This window comes from Candoia aspera, chromosome 3 (assembly GCF_035149785.1).
Source record: "Candoia aspera isolate rCanAsp1 chromosome 3, rCanAsp1.hap2, whole genome shotgun sequence".
NCBI lineage: Eukaryota > Metazoa > Chordata > Lepidosauria > Squamata > Boidae > Candoia > Candoia aspera.
Window position 1 is genome coordinate 34,383,967 of NC_086155.1, and position 19,918 is coordinate 34,403,884.

Below are 19,918 nucleotides of genomic sequence, written 5' to 3' on the forward strand. Positions count from 1 at the left end.
CCAGGGAGGGTAGAAGTCATTGTAAAGCATTATGAAGACAATTTGAATAAAGCCATATTGTATTCATATGCATCTTAGGTTTCACTACCTCTTCTAGTTAGACAGGATTTCCAACTCTTAAGTCTCATCTTCACATTCCCATAACTGTAGCACCAAGATGCCCCACTAACAGTTTTGAAAAGCCATGTCTTCATGATATCTCTTTCATATCCAGTACACCAGAAGCAGCTTAAATTTATCTTGAGCTGTTCCAACTTAAAAATGTTTCCCCTTTTCTCATGACACAACCTTGCTGTGGACATGATCTGCAGTACTTCCTCTAGGATGTGGTTGAAAACATGATCATAGATTGGTATCTGCCCAGCTCCTATTGTTTATTTTAGGCTGCTGCTGCTGGCATGGCATTTTGATCTGGACTGTAGGAGAAAAGAGATACCTGGCTTCCCCAGCAGCATCTTGACCATCTCTTCAGAAAGCACCAGTTAGGCATTGCTCAGGCTCCTTATATACATGGATTTAACACTGCCTTGAAGGACTACTAGGCCTGGTTTTTAAACACAGATTTAGCAGGAGACTGAGACATTGGCTAACAAGCAAAATACCATGTGGGATGCAATGAGAGAGCCTGCTGTAAAATTGACTAGAGAGAATGTGCAAAGCTGCTCAGACATTGGAAATTGACAAAAAGTGGGCCATGGGTGCCTCTAAATCCATCAACACGTGAACTGGTTTGAAAGCCATTTGAATTTTCTTTCAGACCCTAAAAATGAGCAAAATCCCTTTGCAGCTCACCAAGATATTACTCTGAAATATTCTTTAGAACTACAGAAAGTGCCTTTAAATGCAACGGGGGAGATGGGCAGTGGTGAAATTTGATAAACAAACAAACAAACAAACAGTGTTCAGGTCTGGGAGTGTTTTAATGTTCATTCTGAGATCAAGAATGTTTTAATTGATGGCTGAGAAAAAAGCATGGGAAGCATTTTTTTTCTTTAATGCATTGATTGTAAGATGACAGTATTATAGATCATCTTCTCCCATGTGTGTAAAGACAGCTCACTGACAGCTTCCCTAATCCAACCACAATAGCAATTTGCAACCTGGTCCCAGCTATTGGGAAGAACATTTAGTTACAAAATTGCTGACATGCTGTCCTTTCATCTTCACAGCTCATCGAGGCTTTTAAATGCAAGAAGAATAGCAGCAAGGGATCTAGGAAACTTTTGAAGGATTTCAGTAGTTTTGCTTAGATTCTTTACAAGCAAGTTTTCCTCACATAGCAACTTCTCAGGATAGTTTTTGCAAATCACCAAACAAATGCACAGAAATACATGTGCTGAAAAACAAAGGTGTGGGTGGATGCTAGCAATTTATTTCCTTTTTCTATGGAGTGGGAAGGAGATTTTGCACAACCATAACCAGTAGTTGCTCAGATGTTCTTTGCACTCTGCTGCAGTTCATCTGGGGAGAAAGCAGACAAGCACCAATAGGGTCACGGTGTTTCAAGTTTAACAACATTTCAAGTTTAACAGAATTAAAGGTAACTGAGAGCAGTTGTATCTGTGGAAGAGGCCTAAATCAGCAAGGTGCAGAGCAGAGATGTGAGCCAAGCCCCACCACATCTTTCATTTGTGTATGCAGTGTCAATGCATAAACCGTAGGGGCAGGCCTTGCATCACAACACTGCTCTGCCATCCTGACAATTTTGACACCCTCATCTTGATGCTGTTGATTGAGGGTCAGTTTCAAGTTGCTTCATGGGGGATTGGGAATGGAAAGGAAGAGCCCTGAACTGAACACTGATAAAACGCTTTATCAGAGTAAAAAAACAAGGAGTTTGGGAGGATGTGCAGGAAAGCACAGCAAAAATATTGATGTCCTGGCCTCATAAATGGTAGCTTTCTCTGGGTTATTACTGTACTAAATCTGTCACGCTAATTCCATCTTCATAAATTCAGCCCAAGCTCAGAATACCAAGAGCAAACTCACTAAGAAACACCACCCAAATGGGTAACAAAAGGAGACGGCCAGAGACAGATGAAAGTCAAATGGAAGGAGTATCTTCTAGCCAGCAGTTGGTTTGACTGGGAGTCAAGGCAGATTCCCCACTAATCAACTGCGTACCTCCTCTCTTTCTCAGTGATGGTATCCTGTGGTGTCCTGCCTTTTGCACTGCACAGAGTGAATCCTGAGCTGTAGGAGACTGTGGGTGGCAGTGAACTGGTCTAGGTAGCCTTGACCCCATCCACCTTCCAGCTCATCTCGTTTGCTTGCTTCAGTGCCTCTTTGGAACCACATTTCTTTTACTCCCATAAACCTCAAGAGCTTCCATTCTCTGCTGCAAGAGGCAAGTTCTCCCCAACAGTTGCAGGGGAGGCCCTTAAAAAGGGATTTTTCTTTTACCATTGGTAGTGAATTATTTAGCACAGGATGACAAAAGGAGTGGACTAAAAAATGACTAAAAGGTATAGTGAAGTAGAATTCAGCTTTGTCTGGAATTGTGCGTCCTATTTGGGGGTAGAAAAATTAGGGAACTGCTTTGGCTCTTGTTAGCAAAAATTCAGGAATGTCTGAAAATTAATATTCTTTGAGAATTTATCCAAATCCCCTTTTTATAAAATTTCAACCCAGCTCTAAATACAAGTGGCTGCTACCCCATCAAATCTTGTTTGGTTCAAAATTGCCAAGAGTTTTCCCCCAAAGCTTAAGAAGATGTAAATAGTGATTACATTTCTGACTGATAGCTGCAGTGAGGCCCATTAATTTAGCACCATCGCATAGGTTGGACATCAACTCCCCTCACCTGATTGTGCTGAGCAAGGGTTATAGAATTGAAATCCAAACATCAGCAGCAAGAGTAGTGTCAAAACTATGGGACACTGGGCAGAGTTCCCACACCTCCAGCACTTCTTGAAAATAATCTGAGCTTCTTATCATATGCGGTGCACCTTCAGGATCAAATGTAGTTCCTGATGCCTTTTCTTTGTACCTTGTTTACAGCTATATTTTGACGCAGGAAACCAACAGACAGGGTAGTATAAGTCTAATTTAAAAAATAAACTGTTCCTTCCACAAATATAGACCCCTCCCGGTTATGGCTCCACCTGCATGCATGACATGACCCCATCCATTTTGTATCCTTACTTTATTCACTCTACTTCTGCTCTGCCACATGCTTAAATTCAGGCTCCGGCTGCCAAAAGATGGGCTACCCTGATGTAGCCTTGTCTCCTTTGAGCTGTTCACGGTGAAGAATCGGCAGTGTCCTCATCCTTTCCTGCCATTTTCCAACACCCTGAAAATTTGAATAGCTGCTGAGGATTTACAGCTATGAAAACTACACAGACAGCCAATGTGTTGTGGAATTCTCTAAACTAAAAATGAAACCAAAGGAATAACATTATGGAAAGCCACCTGGTATCATTCTCTTAGGGTTCTTTTGTCACTCCTAAAATAAAAGTCCTAACTTAAGTCAGCTATTGGGGATGCTGCTTTCCAACTGCAGCCCTGATATTTATTTATTTATCTATCTATCTATCTATCTATCTATCTATCTATCTATCTATCTATCTATCTATCTATCTGTTTTGTTTTTAATCTCAAATGTGGGGAATCCTCAAGTATCAGAAAGTAGATAAATCATGCAGGAGTGGCATGCTGGCTGGGGAATTCTGAGAGTTGAAGTCCACATGTCTTAAAGTCGCCAGGGTTGAGAAACACTGTGCTAGAGAGTTCCATCTGGCAGGACCCAGGAAGACAGCCTTTCCTGCCATGTTGCCTGCTGTTTGGATTATCATCCCCCTGAGATTGGATTTGCCCCGACCCTGCTGGCCTTTTGCAAGGCATTAAAAACCTCGCTCTGCCATCCCTTTGTGGCCCTGGCAGCATGGTGAACCCGTTTCTCAGTTGATTTGAATGTGAGACACTGAATGTTCTCGGCAGCTATTCTATGCTATTGATGGTTTTTTGTTTTTTGTTTTGGCTGTTTTATCCTATTTTTATCTTGTTTTTAATTGTTAGCCACCCGAAGTCATGTATACGAGATGGGCGGCCATATACATTTACTAAATAAATAAATTCATAACAATCCTTTCTGATTTCACATAACATGGTAACATGAGAGTTTGCAGGGAAATGTTACAGTTAAATGGGCAGCACTTGAAGGAAAATGACTAGCTTTTATGAAAATAAAAGTGACTGAGCAGTGTGGGTTTTAAAAAAAAGATCAACAAAGATCAAATACCAGATACGCAGGGTTTTGCTTTATTTTGTTGCAAGCCAAATTGAAAAATTACATATAGCTGTTTAATAAGCATTTTGTTGGGATTTTCCTTTCCTTTTCTTTCTCACTGTTTACATATGCTGGTGTGTTTTGTTTATAAGTGTAGCTGGTTCATTAGTTGGTGCAAAAAATGTTTACACTGAATTGCTAATGAAGTCTTCAGAAAGCCCCCAGGCTCACACACCATTTATATATTGTTCTGTCAATGACAAGTATGACTTCAGCCCCATAGAATTTTCACTTATTATTTGGAAGTATATTTCAGTTTGAGTTTAGAGGAAGAATGCTCCCATGGTGGCAGACACAGAACTGAAAGTGGCGGTCATTATGCAAATCACCACAGTTGTTAAGCGAACCATGTGGTTCCCTATTGATTTTGCTTATCGGAAGCTGGCTGGGAAGGTCAAAAATGGCAATCATGTGACCGTGGGACCTGCAACTGTTGTAAATGCACGACAGTTGCCAAGTGCCCAAAGCGTGATCACATGACCACATGATTCTTAATTAACCCAAGAGCAGCTTTCAAAATAACTTACTGAAATCTGTGTAATTACTTTCTTGATCTTGCCCAGATGTTTGGGGCTTGACATGTCTTTCTGGGGTATCCTCTTTTTCAAAAATTTAAATATGACAATCATATCTTGGGTGAAATAGGGGAGTGGCCTGTAATGATACAGACTGGATTTTGTCACATTTAGAAGCTTCCTAAATCGGAGAAAAAGAAGAAACAAATAATTTTTGGTCCCCCATTTTGGGAAATATAAAATCCAGTTTTAAGAAACCAGATTTACGCTTTGTAAAACTTCAGTTCACCTAATAACACTGGCGCTTAATGTGGGTTTTGGAACTGGTTGGTAAGACTGCTTTTTCCCCCTGAAACTATTTAATTATTAAATAAAGATAGCTTTTTCTTTCTTTAATAGTTTTCTCTTGTACATTGTATTAATGGCATCTTTATAATTCATGTCACTTTTATTAAAAATGACAATATACCCTGCTTTAAAAACTCAGATATAGTGTATTTTTACAACTTGGTTTCTAATGAAAGAATTTATTTCACATTTTTTTCTTATTCAGGACTTTCACAGAGTCCTTTTCCATGGCTTGGTTGAGATTAAAAACCAAAATGATGTGGGCTACAATTTGTAATTAATGTTTTGTTTTGCATTCCTTCTCCCAGTAGGAGATCCATTTACTTCCGAGCTTAAGAACAGACATAAGAACAAGGTTTTAAATGGTAGGATTTGTAGGTTTAATGCTTTCTTACAATATTGGTTCAATGTGTGGAGGGATTTGTGGGATAAAATTTATTTATTTACTTATTTATTTGATCTATATGGCCATCTGACTCAGAAATTGTGACTCTGGGTAGTTCCAACCCCGATGAGGTTCCAAAAGGCCCTGCAGGGATCCAGCCACGTGTCACCTCCCGGAGGGCCTTGAGAATCCAGGAAGGCCATCTAAGAAGCAGGTGGCTGGGTTCACAGGATCCTGTCCACTTCATCTGACTTGCCTAGTCAGAATCCAACTCTGAGCAGATCTGAGTGACTCTCTGCCACATAGTTAGAACATTCTTCACAGTGGTCCTGAAGACTCCTAAGACTCTTTCTTCCCCAGTAAGGAAAAAGTCATCCTAAACAGGGTCACTAGATGGGTTTTGGTGGACACAATGGGTGGAGAAATAAGTACACCAAACATCTTTATTGCCACAATGTAATACTGTATGATGAACTCCTGAAAAGGAGAGAATGAAAGCAATACATGAAGTGGAAAGGTTATTCATTTGATATGATATTTTTCCTCTAATCTACTTGCACATAAGCTAGGGGTGAGCAACATGTGTCCCACCATATTCCTCTCCCATGATTGTGGAACACTTGTCATGCTGGCTAGATCAATGGAGAGGCTGTGCACTGCCTATTCCTATCATAATGTAGATCCAATTTAGATATTCTGAAAAATATTTATTTTATCATTTTAAAATAAAATATTTTCAATATATAAATAATAAAATATTTTGAAAAATACTGTTATATAAGATACTTGCAAAGAAGTTAAATTATTGTGGAGAAATTTGCCTCAAAGAGTTTTTTTCTTTGTTTAATGTTTTTTTAGAATATAGAAGTTGTTTTATATTAAATCAAACACTTGTTACTTCCTCAGCATAGTATGCTCAGGGTGGCAATGACCCTCAAAAATATTAAGCAGAAGTTTTTCTCAAAATCTGGCACCTTATCTCTTTATTAAAATCTGGAGGATTACAGCTTGGACCCATTGCATGCTACATTGGTACCATGGTGCCCTTTAGAACAGTGTGAGAAGTAAACTGAGATGCAAGTGTGGCTGTGTCTGTAATGCCACAATGTATGTTCTGTTCTTTCTTTCTGCAGTTATAAGAGTGTGGTGACCCCCAAACGTGCAGGGGTTGCTATTGGATTCTGCTGGCTGATCTCCTTCCTTGTGGGGCTGACTCCTATGTTTGGCTGGAATGAACCGAAGACACAGCGAGAGTCAAACTCCAGCCAGTCAGACACTATGGTTTGCAAATTTGAGAATGTCATCAGCATGGACTACATGGTGTATTTCAACTTCTTTGTGTGGGTATTGCCTCCACTGGTCCTTATGCTCGTCATCTACCTGGAGGTCTTCAGGATCATTCGCAAGCAGCTCAACAAAAAGGTTGAATCCAGCTCAACATACCCAGAAAAATATTATGGGAAGGAACTGCAAATTGCCAAGTCTCTTGCCTTGGTGCTATTCCTTTTTGCTCTGAGCTGGCTTCCTCTGCACACTTGCAACTGTGTCCGCTTATTCTGCTCCACATGCAAGAATCCCACGACCCTCACCAATATTGCTATATTTATGACTCATGGGAACTCAGCCATGAACCCCATTGTTTATGCATTTAGGATTAAAAAATTCAGGACCGCATTCCTGCGAATCTGGAACCAGTATTTTTATTGCAAAGTGGACAAGAATGCAAATAATATTGGTAACACCGACATTGCTATTTAGGAGTTACGGACTGAGGTGTTTGGGGCTGCAGCCTTCAAACTGTACAGGATGATCTATAAACATTCCTTTCATTGTCCAAATGATCTGGATGGAGCAGGCAAAGCTCAGAGGCACCCAAGAGTATTATTTATTACTTCTACTAGTAATATTCATTGTATCACTTGGTATTCTATGACCTGTTCTTAAATTGATACACATTTAAAGGGGAATTATACCAACAAAAAACTGTATCGTATCTTTCGTTCCAATAAAGAGGAAATGAATCTCAGTGATTTTCTTGTGAAAATCTGCTTTTCCTGTGCAGATTTACCGTATACTGTAGTGACTCAAATGTTGAAGTCCTCAGTAGTCATACAGGGGAATCCAGAGGAAAAAAGAAACGGAAATGTGGAGGAAAATCTTGTGTTCAGTGGTTATAAAACATGGCCACTACCTATATTTAATACTGACAAATATAATAACTAATAAGATTTTGTATGAGCAAGAGCAGAGGGGCAATTCACATTCTCATATATTCAGCAACTCAATCTCAGTCATGGGCTTAATTTAGGTGCCAGGAAGTATTATGTTAATTTTTTTGCTGCCATAAATCTTTGCATATATAATCCCAGATTATACCTATTATTAATTCACTACATCCACAAAAATCCAGTTGAATATTAGACCACAGTGATTTCTGCCAACTGGGTGAGGTTCAAGAGGAAAGGCACTCTGCAGATCGTGAGGGAATGTCACCGTCAAGGACCCAGAGCAGGAGCCTTCTCTGCAGTGGTTCCCCTCCTCTGGAACAGTGTATTCCTGAAGATAGTGTTGGCCCATCCTTGCTGCAGTTGCTGATATCTGTTTAGACTTGGATTTTCTAGAGGATCTTTGGGGACAGCTGTAAGCTGTGATGGTCCTAAAGCAGCGCCAGTTGACTGAGGGTTACTGAGACTTTCTGTAAATTTGAATAATGGGAATTGATTGCATTTTTATCTTAGTACTGGGAATGTAAACCATGCAGAGCTGTTATCAACTGGAGTATATAAGCCTTAGTAAATAAATAAATAAATAAATATCAGTTAGTTAGTTTTCTGTGTCTCTTTGCTACCATCTAGTGATCATATGGACTTTTGCTACCCATATCTAGTAGCTGTTGATGAAGGAATTATTTTAAGATTTCATTTCCACTTCCCCCTTCACTGGTCATTACAACAATGCAACTATAGCAAATTGGCTGTGCACAGTTTGGCATCTAAGGATAAAAATGCCTGTCTAGAAATGTGAGAATATTAAGTTAAATTAATTGACCTTTTGCTGTCATTTAATGTGCTTCGATTTGCCACTTTTGTCTAGACATCTCACTTTGTCAAGTGATAATACAAACCTTCATTTTTTAAAATACATGCATCATGATTGCAGTTAAACTTGCATTCAGGGCAATTTTTAAATAGTATTGATTTGTTCCAGTAAGCTTCCTAGAGATGAATAACTGGAAGAAGCAGGTCTTCCACTCCAGAAGTTGGATTACAGTTTTGATCATCCTGGATGACTGGCTATGCCAGAGTCCAACACCAAGAGGGCAACAGATTCTTTATTCCCTGATAAAAAATAAATTCTTCTCTTCCCTATCCTAGCATGGTGAGGTCTGAAATTTATCATGTAACTGATCTAGATATGCAAATGAGATTAATTCAGCTTCCCCACCTGGGAGGAACAGCTTATTACATCTAAAGAAGTAGAACAGAACATACATCACAGTAGTTTTGTGAAGAGGATTATTATTATTATTATTATTATTATTATTATTATTATTATTATTTTATTATTATTATTATTATTCGGGACCTGAAAAAAATTATAGATATTAAAACACCAGGCTAGATAATGAACAGTCAGATCAAGTAATATCAGTGGATTCAAAAACTGACATAAACGAGAAGCCTAACCAGGACCAGGCCAAGAAGCTGATTGTGGCTGGTGTTTCATTTCTTAGTTTGTTCCAGTCTTAATATTGAATGTGCTGCGCTGCTGAAACTAATGTAGATGAATTAACAGTATAGGTCGGTAGTAGATTTTTCTTTCCTTCTGGTATCCTGACAACAATTCTATTGAGCAATTTGAGCAGTACAGCTGCCTAGCGCAGGCTAGACCGACCTATCAATTACAAAATTACCATTTCTGCAAAATTGAAGAACATTAGCTGACAGAGGATATAATCAATGAGGCTGGCTTGTAAGTATTGCTTTGCTTCTACTGAAAATAAATGACCCTGGCCTCAGAGCTACATACAGTCCTGTTATTTCAGGTTACCTAATTGAGGTAAAGCTTTAATTCTAAAAGTATCTTTCTTTCCTCTTCCTTTCTTTCTGCTACAAAACATACATAGCCTGCTGCCCTTTAAAAGACAGGAAAGGAGCTTCTGAAAGAATAAGAAAGAGCTTCTTTCCTTCCTTCCTTCCTTCCTTCCTTCCTTCCTTCTTTCTTTCTTTCTTTCTTTCTTTCTTTCTTTCTTTCTTTCTTTCTTTCTTTCTTTCTCCAATATTCTTTTTTTAAATAAAGTTTATTAAATTTCAAAATACAAATAAAATATATAAAGAGAGAAAGAGATTGAATAAAGAAGAAACAAAAAACAAACCTAAAAGTGCAGAAATAAAAAGGAAGAGACAGAAAAAAGAATGACTTCTGACCATCTTCAGTACAGATAAAAACATAAAACTACATTAACCCCTTATTTTATTTTTAACTAAGGTACACATTATTTCTATATTCTTACACAGTCCTAATCGTCAAATCCCAAAATAAAAATTTCATTTTTTTTCAGTTTCAAGCAAAAAGCCCAAAAGTGGTTTCCAAATAGTTCCTTTCAAACAGAAGACCTACCACCAAGACCAGCATCCTATGCCAACTTAGAGCAGTCTGAAGAATGATGGGCCCAAAAGCTGCAATGGTCATGGACTGTTTATAAGTCTGGGTGCGCCAGGGTCCAATTAACAAGCGATAGCATTCTGCTTCCATTTCCATGGTTGCTTGGAAATAACTTCCGTTTCAATAGTGCACATATCACAGCACCAGAGTCCCAAACTTCCTTTCCATCAGATTACCATCTTAATAAATGCCTGTGGCATTCATGAAAACAAGTAGTCCTGTGTTCTGAGATTTGCTGGAATCTCATTTTTTCAGTGGAGAAAAAAGAATCTAACGCTAGCTTACAAATACTTTAGCAACAGTTCTTATCTAATTAGTTTGTGCCTAAAGAGAAAGTAGGCCATCAGCTTTTAATAATAAGAAAAGAGACATATGTTGAAATAGCTAAGAGCCAGAATGTCTTGGTCACCTTGTTCAGGTGAGGGGAAATTATACTGAATTGCCTGGCCCTTTTTTTCCCTTTGTCTTTCAGAGAGGAGTGCTAGAAACAAGCAGAGGAAAAAGAGGAATACATAGTAACTTGCAGGTCTCCTAAGTTCCCTGAAAGACCCTTATTCTAAGTCCAACAATGGGAAGGGAAAAAGACAAAAAGAACAATGCTGGCTCCTCCATTTCTCTCTGCTGTCTTTCTCTGTGTCCTTCTAGTCACACATAAGGCATGTCCTGGAGTTGCTCCTGCGAATCACTAAGGATCTCTGCCTGGCATTGGTTCCCCTTCAGGAAAATCACACGGCAACACACACAATGTAACTCTCTTTCAAGAAACTAATCATAATATTTTAAAGTTACTAGTTTAAATAGTTTAAAATTACTGAGTTTTTAATCAAACAAGGATATTGCGAAACTAGAGAAAATGCTGAAACAGATAACCAAAATTATCAATAGGCTATAGCACAATGGGAAAGCTCACAACGTTTGGGCTTTTTTAGCAAAAGAAACAGATGAATATGGAGGATCATGATAAATGTTTCCAAGATTATCCCTCCAGTGGACAACTTTACTTCTTTTATCATAATGCTAGCACCCAGGGGCTACATATTTTCTCCAGCTGCTGAAGAATCCAATGTCAAAGTACCTCTAAATGCCAATTACTGGAAAGTATAAGCAGCGGGATGCAGTTTTGCTCTACAGTTTTTTTGTTGGCATTGGCTTGGCAAAAAACAGGGTGCCAAAGTAGATACAGGTAGTCCTTGCTTAACAGCTACAATTGGGACCAGATTTTGGTTGCTAAGTGAAGCGGTCATTAATGTTTATCAACAGCAGTGGAAGATAAAATGGCACCCAAGATTTGAATTTTGAACTGAGAATATTCCTTTCCCTCCCTTCTCTGTCTAAAGGGAATGCGTATATTCTCTGCCGTTACCTTCTCATCTGGAGAAGTCCCTAGCAGATGCAGACTATTTACACTCTCAGTGCTAGCAGAGGTTGCCACTGCTCTCAAATACTGTAAGGCAAGAACTCTTTATCACAGAGAGGTTCCCTCAATAAATGTTTTCTGCTCTGCCATTCAGATCAACAGTGAAAGCAGGAGCCTCACAAAAACAAAATGCAAAATTGTTGAGCAGGAGCCTCACAGAAAACAAAATTTTCATGGGGGCCAAACAGCAACTAGTTAATTTAAATTATGGATGGAATGGGAATGAATTGAATTAAGCAGTGTAAATGATTTATAGTTCACAGCACATGAAATCATTACAAAAAAGTGGGAGAGAGGACCTCCAGCCAGTTAAACACATCTAGGACCCAAAAACCCCACTTCGTCTTATTTATTCATTTCTTTTATAGCTTGATATGCTGCTTTCAGGACAAAATTCCCAATGAAACCAAAAGCACTTACAACAGGGTTTAAGTCTGGTGGCCTATTGAATTTGTTCCTGTAATATCTAAATTAAGCATGTTAGTTTGACATGGGTTGGAATGCTGCAATGAATCAAGTTTTTTTTTTAATAGAAAGGTCAGAGCACAAGATCAATTATATGCTGAATATTTTTTGAAGTAAATTTAACAGTGAGTGTGATAAAGGGACGAGATGAGTCCTTGTGGCACCATAAACAACTCCAGTATTTATTGTGACATCTCCTTTTGTGAAATAAGAGCCAAAAGGCCAGTGTTGTGTAGCATTTAAGGAGATGAACTCAGGAGACCCAGGTTGAAGTCCCTCCTTGAGCATAAAGCTCACTGGGTGACTCTGGCTACTCATTCTCACAGCCCAATCATACTTAAAGGATCTTGGGATAAAATGAGGGGAGACCCCACTCCTCTGTGCACCCAACTGAGCTCTCAGAGAAAAGGTGGAATGCAATAATAATCACATAAATCAGTGTGATAAGTGTTTATTGTCAGTCGGTAAACACACTCAGTTGGTAGTTCCTTACTTGGATATATTGAGAAAAAATGCTGTAACAATGGGGACAAAGACCATAATATGTAAGGGGTACCATCTGTAAAAATGTATTTGCGAAGTTCGTATTTCCATGCAAAGTTATACACACGAGTGTTGCATAGAAATCTCATAGGTTACACTGCTTACATTTCGTAGCCTTTTACATAGAAAGGCTCTGGCAGACAGCTCTTACAGCCTTCTGGTGCTGCGGTTTGCCTTTCTTTCACCTTATATATTTGAGTTCCTATATTTCTATGTATGTATGTGCACACCACAGAACTGATGTGAACACATTATATACGTGACAAAGTGATCTGTATTTTATAAAAATTTATGTCACATTAAATATATTAGTGTCATAATTTTTTTTCTTATAACAGACGGATATCTGCCTTGAATTTATTCCTGTCTGGGCAGTTTGAACTGAAGGAAGCTTATTGTTGATCAGATTTGCACACTATCTTTATGGATAGTGAAGGCAATTAGTGAACAATTTCTATGGTAAATACTGTATATCCTGCTTGATTTTTCTGATTGATGTTGATGTTGTGATATGATTATTCCTGGATACAGCGAGACCAGAACATTAGCTCAGACTAATGACATGATCATTACATCGAATTATGACTTTTCCATTTCTTGTCTCATTTGAAAAGTGATTGTCTGTATTAAAATGATTAAGAAATGTTAACTCATCATGCCTATAGAAATTAACCCACACAGATCACCCCCAGGGTAAAGGTTGTGGGGGAAAGTTGGAGCTGGGTGTGGTATACTCCCTTGAGCTTCTGGATGAAAAGTGGGATATAAATCTAACATATAAAGAGCAGGCAGATTTTAATGGTACATGATGCTCTTCTGTTAGACATACAAAAAATGGACATGAGGTAGGAAAAGCCTTTCTGAATGACTTCCTATGAAGCAACGTAGTCACTTAAGTACTAAATGAATCCCTCAAGCTGCAGAAAATCCTTTAAACATGTCTTTGCACTGCCTGACCACAAACAGTATTTGAGTGTTTCAAATACACTCTGCTTAGGATCACACAATATAATAGACTTGGCTAAGCTGGGTAGGGTAGTTCGTAGCTTCAGTGTGTTATGGGAACCCAGCCATTCTCTTAGCTGCAGGTTAAGCCATAATATGGCTTGTTTCTTCGGGCCCACGTTGTATGAACACTGCAGCTGTGCAATCTGGGTTTAGCACAAGGGCGCTGAGGGATTGGAGCTCCAGAAAGCTGCAGGAGAATATTGGTGATGTCAGCAGAATGGGCAGGCCAACATGTTTTGGGACCTTTTTTCTTTGGAGGGGTGGGAATTAAGGGTAGGAATGCAGAGATAAGGGAATGAGGAGCAAAGGGACTGAGGAGCAAACTTCTCCCATTCCCAATCCATACAAACGTGGAGAAGTAGCACAGAATTGCCATGTTGGGGGCAGGAGGAGGAGGGATTCAAGGTTAGAGATAGGAAGGGTTTGTCCCCCAGAGGCTCTCACTCCCATTCTCATCTTTCAAACCCCCAAATATTGGGTTGACTTTGGTCCCCACAATGATGGTTTTTGGCTGTTCAGACGTTTGGGAGGTTAACAGATAGAAATAAGAAGAGGCCTCCCAAAGACTTGGGCTCCCATCCCCGCCCTGGCCACTGCGAAGAGAGTTGTGAGTTGTTTCCCCCCAATTTAGTATGCTTTCTGAGTCTAACTTGTCCCAAATTTTCTCCACATTCTCTTTTCATTTTATTATCCTCCTAATCACTGTGTGATGAAATTAATACAAAGAATTTCACAGGGGATTTGAAAGTTGGTGTTTTCTAAGCTAGACAGATACTCTGATGGCCATGCTACCCAGGGCACAGTTTAGGTAAGAGGGGGAAAATGTAGAACAGAGCAGAGTAAAATTATGCTGGTTGTGGGAGGAACAGGTGAAAAAGACTGGGGTGTGTGTGCAAATGAGGAGTGACTGTGGGGTGGATAGAACAGGTATTTTCCCTATTAGTTATTTTTAGGCAATGGAAGTGAGGATAGTGCTTACATTGTAGAGAATTGCTGGTATTTTAACCAATGTTTTTGATATATTATCACACAGTACATTTCCATTCATTCTTTCATTTGCTTGATTTATAGTCCACCTCTATACTTCCTCCTCCAAATTTTTCTCACAAGAACCCTGTGAGTTAGGCTAATTTGAAACATAATGTCTGGACCAAAATCATCTAATAGGCTTCCTCAGTTGTGGATGCTGGATCTACCTGAGCCCAGTCCAACACCTTAATCAGTACACTACACTGGTCCTCAGAGTCACAACTTTTTATTCCTGGAAGCTTTGGGCTTACACAGTCAGTTTCCATAGAGGGAGGCAGAGACAGTGAAGGAATGCAAAAGCCATTAATGGATAAAAGAGACTACACAAAATCTCAGTCCTAGGGAAGAAGTAGGCATAAGAAAGAGACTCAAAATAACCCTGCCTTGGTTCTCTCCAGTATAAGAGGGGGCAGAGGGAAATGCTGGCAGGCTTTCAAGATTCTGTTATTACACCCCACAGTAATTGAATTCTAATAGTCCTTGTAGTGCCTGAGTCCTGATCTGGCCTACCTCTAGATTATCTTGGCCTCACCACCATTTATAAGTCACACTCTTGGCTACCAGATTCTAATTCTAGTTTTATTCCACTTATATACTCTTTGATCCTAATTTATAACTTGTTGGAGGATAAATTTTATATTTTATATACTTTGGTAACCTGGGATGAGTAGCAGTCTGTCAGAAATTCACATGGCTGGGTCTCTGTTGTTCCCTAGGAAGCTGCTATATGGCTGGTCTGAGTTGGTGGCAGCTGCTGCTGTCTGTTCAGTTTCAGAAGCTAATTAGAGTTGGGCCTGGATAATCTCCAGATGGGAAGCCATCAGGCAACACCAGGATTGTAGTCTATGAAGTGAAAAAAAAATCCTTCAAGAAGGCAGTGACAAACCACTTCTGTTCAGTTGCCAAGAAAACTGCATAGATCGATTTGTGCTGTTACCAGGAGCTGCATTTGACCGAAAGGTATCTTTATTTTGTTGCAGAGTAAATGTATGAATTACAAAGACTCAATGCTCGATCACTCAGAGCTTCCTATTTAGTGGCTTGCTTTTATAGTGCTCAATCACTCAACACTTCTTATTTAGTGACTTGCTTGTATAAGACAATTTGCTTTAGGAAATAGAGTTCTAAATGTTGCTTGTTTCTAGCCCTTTGGAGAGTAAGAATGTGACAGAGTTCAACCCATGTCCAGATGTCTGACTTCATTTGCCCCCGTAATAGCTTTGACCTATGAAAAACCTGATGCATCCCAGCAGAATCTTTCCTGTTCAATCATTATGCCAATAATAATGATTGACAGATGTATATGTCAGGATGGAATCTGCAACTTCAAGAGGATGCAGTCGAGTCATGTCTAAAATGGTATCAGGCAGTTGGGAAAAACTCAGAGTGGGAAAAACTCAGTCATAGAAACACTGAGGAAAATGATGTGCTATTACTCTGAATAGAAAATATTAATCAAACAGAACATTTTATGCTTCTGGGAAATATATTGGAACATGTTTTCCAATCTTATGCAGTGTTTTTGCCACTTACTGTAAAAAGCAACCAAGCCCAGGAATAAGGTGATTTCTCTTTCTTTCAAGCCTATGTTGACTTTAATGAACGATCTTTAGTTTTTCTGTTCAGATTTTAGTTTTATTCTCTACTGCAGGGTTCCTCAACCTTGGCAACTCTAAGCTGTGCGGACTTCAACTCCCAGAATTCCCCAGCCAGCAAAGCTGGCTGGGGAATTCTGGGAGCTGAAGTCCGCACAGCTTAGAGTTGCCAAGGTTGAGGAACCCTGCTCTACTGTCCTCAATTCTAAAACAGCAGCTGTGGCTATATTTGCAGTCACATACTGTACCTGAATTCCAGTGGAGACACAGTATGTGCATCAGGGCTGGGTGAATATTCAGTTCTGAGATTTGATTCAAAGACACTTCGTAAAATCATAGGGTCCATTTGGCCACGGAGGCTGTTTATCCTTTTGGGCATAAGGACATTTGCTGTCCTCCAATCATCTGGATTTCATCAGTTCTCCAGGATTTCTCAAGGAATAAGGGTTTGGCCAGATCATCAGCATGTTCCATTAATATCCTAATATGTAATTTATCTGGTCCTGGAAATATAACTTCTCTCAACATTGCCATGGATAGAGGTTAGGGCCATACAGAGTTTATAAGCATAGACTTGGACTTTGGAACAAACCATACTCACAGAAGTTCACCATTTGATATGAATGCATGATGGAAATTGAATTCATCAGGCATGGCCTGCCTCCATCTATTCAACAAATAGGCCGTATCTATCATAGTAATGTCAACATGTTTATTTTTGATAACTGCCCTAATTTAACAGTGCTATTTCTGAAGAACAAATATAACTGCAACTGTTGCCCTGTACCACCTACATTTTGCCTGGGAATAAAGGCAAGGGTCAGCCTTTTCCATCAAAGAACCCCCCTGGGAAATTTGCTCCCCTTCTGACAGCCCAAAAGACATTTACATTTCATTATGAACAGTGGGATGTAGTTGTTCAGCTGTATAAATAATATGCCAATGGGGATCTGTAAAGGTGTTCTAAGGTCCTAAGGCTAGTAACCTTTGGCTGTTCTTGCTCATGTTCTCAAGAAATCTCAACCAGAACATTCTGGTCTTTGCCCTGTAAAGGTGACTTTGCTGAAATGTGGGAAACAGTGAATGATGATTGAGTAACCTATTCCTTAAGCCATCTATTCATTTTTGAAATGTGATAATGTTAAATCTACAAGGAGAGGAAGGAATTACCCTATCCTGACATGAAGTCAGGCACGTACTGTAGATATGTATAATATTTATGTACTCTTACCAAAGTCACCTAGTTTCTCACTTTCATGTGGGAAGCCATTTTTCTGCTCCTCCTCCTGTATATGAATTACAACTAACCATATTGGAACACCTATATTTCAATGGAACGTCTTTAACATTAGTATGGTGATTTTTCAGATTGGGACAATTTCAGGCAAACTGGTTCCTACTAGGAAATAGTAAGTTAAAATGGCTGTTTGCCTACTTCAGATAGGCCTGTGTTATTCAAACCTAGAGAAACTGATTCTGAAATAGTAGAAAGAGTATGCGTCATGAGAATATTATGGAGAATCATAGGTATGGATTTACATCAGAAATGTTTTCTTCATTCAAAAATTAGGACATCAGGTTTGATAATTTTCTAGATATGCCTATTAGCTTCCTGTGCTGGATTTTTACCATGAAGAATGGTTCAGTGGTCTGCTTCTCATCTCCACATGATTTATTACAGTAGTAGATTTTTTAACAGAAAGTCTAAAATTGGCTCCAATTCAAACCAGCAAGGCTTCCATAGGTGTTTCTGTGGTGCGGTGGGGCTCGTTAGTGACATAGTTATCCTCAGATTTAGAATCCAGTGCATGGCAAATTGAAGGGCAAAACTGATGGCTACCCTATAATTCCAAACCACATAATTTGCTATTTGGTTTACATTTCTATCATAGATTTCAGACATGATGGAGCTGCCACCATCCTTTGCTATCTGGCTGGAAATTTTGGAGGTCTGTATCCCTACCCATCTAGAAGACAGGAACTAAGTAATATTACTACAGAAGTTTAGCTTTCTCCGACTTGGTACCTTCCAGGTACAAGGAAACTGCAGATGCCAGATTCACAGGAGGCATGGCATGCTCTGTGAGAATTTTAGTACTGTAATTACAATCCCTGCATATTTGGATGACACTAAATTGGGATGGCTGGATTATTTATTTATTTATCATATTTTTATCACCACCCATCTCCCCCACATGGGGGACCCTGGGCGGTTCACAATAAAAACAATTTAAAATTCCATAAAATTATAAATAATACCAATAATCAATAAATATAAAATACAATAAAATCCAAGTAAGGGCAGATCAAATTCAGCCCATAAAGGGGTAAGACTGGTCCCAGCAGGGCTAGGGAACTAACCAGAATGGCTCTTCCTCTCCCCACTCCAAGCCAGGTCTATGCCATTTCTATGCCATGCCTATGATTTCAATTAACTGAATAGAATTCATCTACATTTTCCTGGCTGTACAGCCAGGAAAAGACTCACTGCTTCTTATTTTTCAAAAGTTGACCTGTTACTTGAACTCTAAGGGGTTAATAAGCAAAAAGATAAAATTGTTGTGGATGAAAAACCAAATGAACATTTGGGAAGACCTAAGTATTTAGTTCACATGTACCAAAGGTTTACTTTAGAAATTTGCAAGTCTGTCACTGTTAATATGACAAGTTTATTGAATAAGTTTACATAATCCTACCTTGGGTGCACATGTGTTTTTCAAAAATTAGCACTATTTTTTACTTTTACTATAGTTTTAATTAAAACTGTATTAAAGTTTATTGCACATGTGCTGATTTAGAAAACGAATATGATAATAGGCTTTAATTATGAGATATTTTTGCATGAATATGAAGTTTGGTTCCTGAATGAGATAAAAACTGCTTATGAGGGAATTAAACGAAGCATAAATTGAATGCTTTGTAAGTGATCAAACCTTGAGCGGGGATGTGTGATGTCTCCTTAGCTGTTTAATGTCTTTATGAATAACTGTATAAGAAATGCTTGTGGTAACATAGATTATGTTGATTGGGGACGTGAATGTACATGTTCTTTTGTGTGCAGATGATGTCATATTGTTGGATGAGAACCCAAATATTTTGCAGAAAATGTTAGATTGTACAATGTAACAAGAAATACAGATCTGAAAATTAATTTAACTGAAAACCAAGCTAGCTGTTTTGGACAAGGAAATACAGTGAAAAACAGGAGTAAGTGAATAATTTTTACTTTGGTAGAAACTAAAGATGGAAAAAGGAAGAAATGTTAAGACACGCAAGTACCGGTAGAAAGGTAGGGGATGCTATGATAATAAGGCTACAGATGTAGGTGGTGTAACTAGAGAAAATCATGCTTGTTTGGCAGGGGTGTGTTGATTGGGGACATAAATATGTATCCATTTTTGTATGCAGATGATGCCATGTTGTTGGCTGAGAACCTGAATGATTTGTAGCCTAAATGAATATTAGATAGACTGTATGATGCAATGGACACATTATGTAAAAATCTAACTCTCTGAAGATTATCATGCTGGGAAAGGTGTAGGAAAGAGACGAGGATGACCAGCAGCAAAGTGGATGGACTCAATTATAGCAGCAATGGATATACTGTCAGAAGACCTGAAGAACCCAGTTGGGGATAGATCATCATGGAGAAAATCT

General features: G+C 38.9%; 1 protein-coding gene across 1 annotated transcript in view; it reads left to right on the plus strand.

Annotated features, from left to right (window-relative positions):
• The window catches only part of ADORA1 (adenosine A1 receptor), a 67,109-nt gene extending 59,544 nt beyond the window's left edge, over positions 1–7,565 (plus strand). Inside the window, exon 3 of the mRNA XM_063297337.1 lies at positions 6,673–7,565. Within this exon, the coding sequence (XP_063153407.1) occupies positions 6,673–7,297 (625 nt within the window). The 3' untranslated portion in view covers positions 7,298–7,565. The remainder of the gene's footprint in view (positions 1–6,672) is intronic.
• Positions 7,566–19,918: the final 12,353 nt, after the last annotated feature.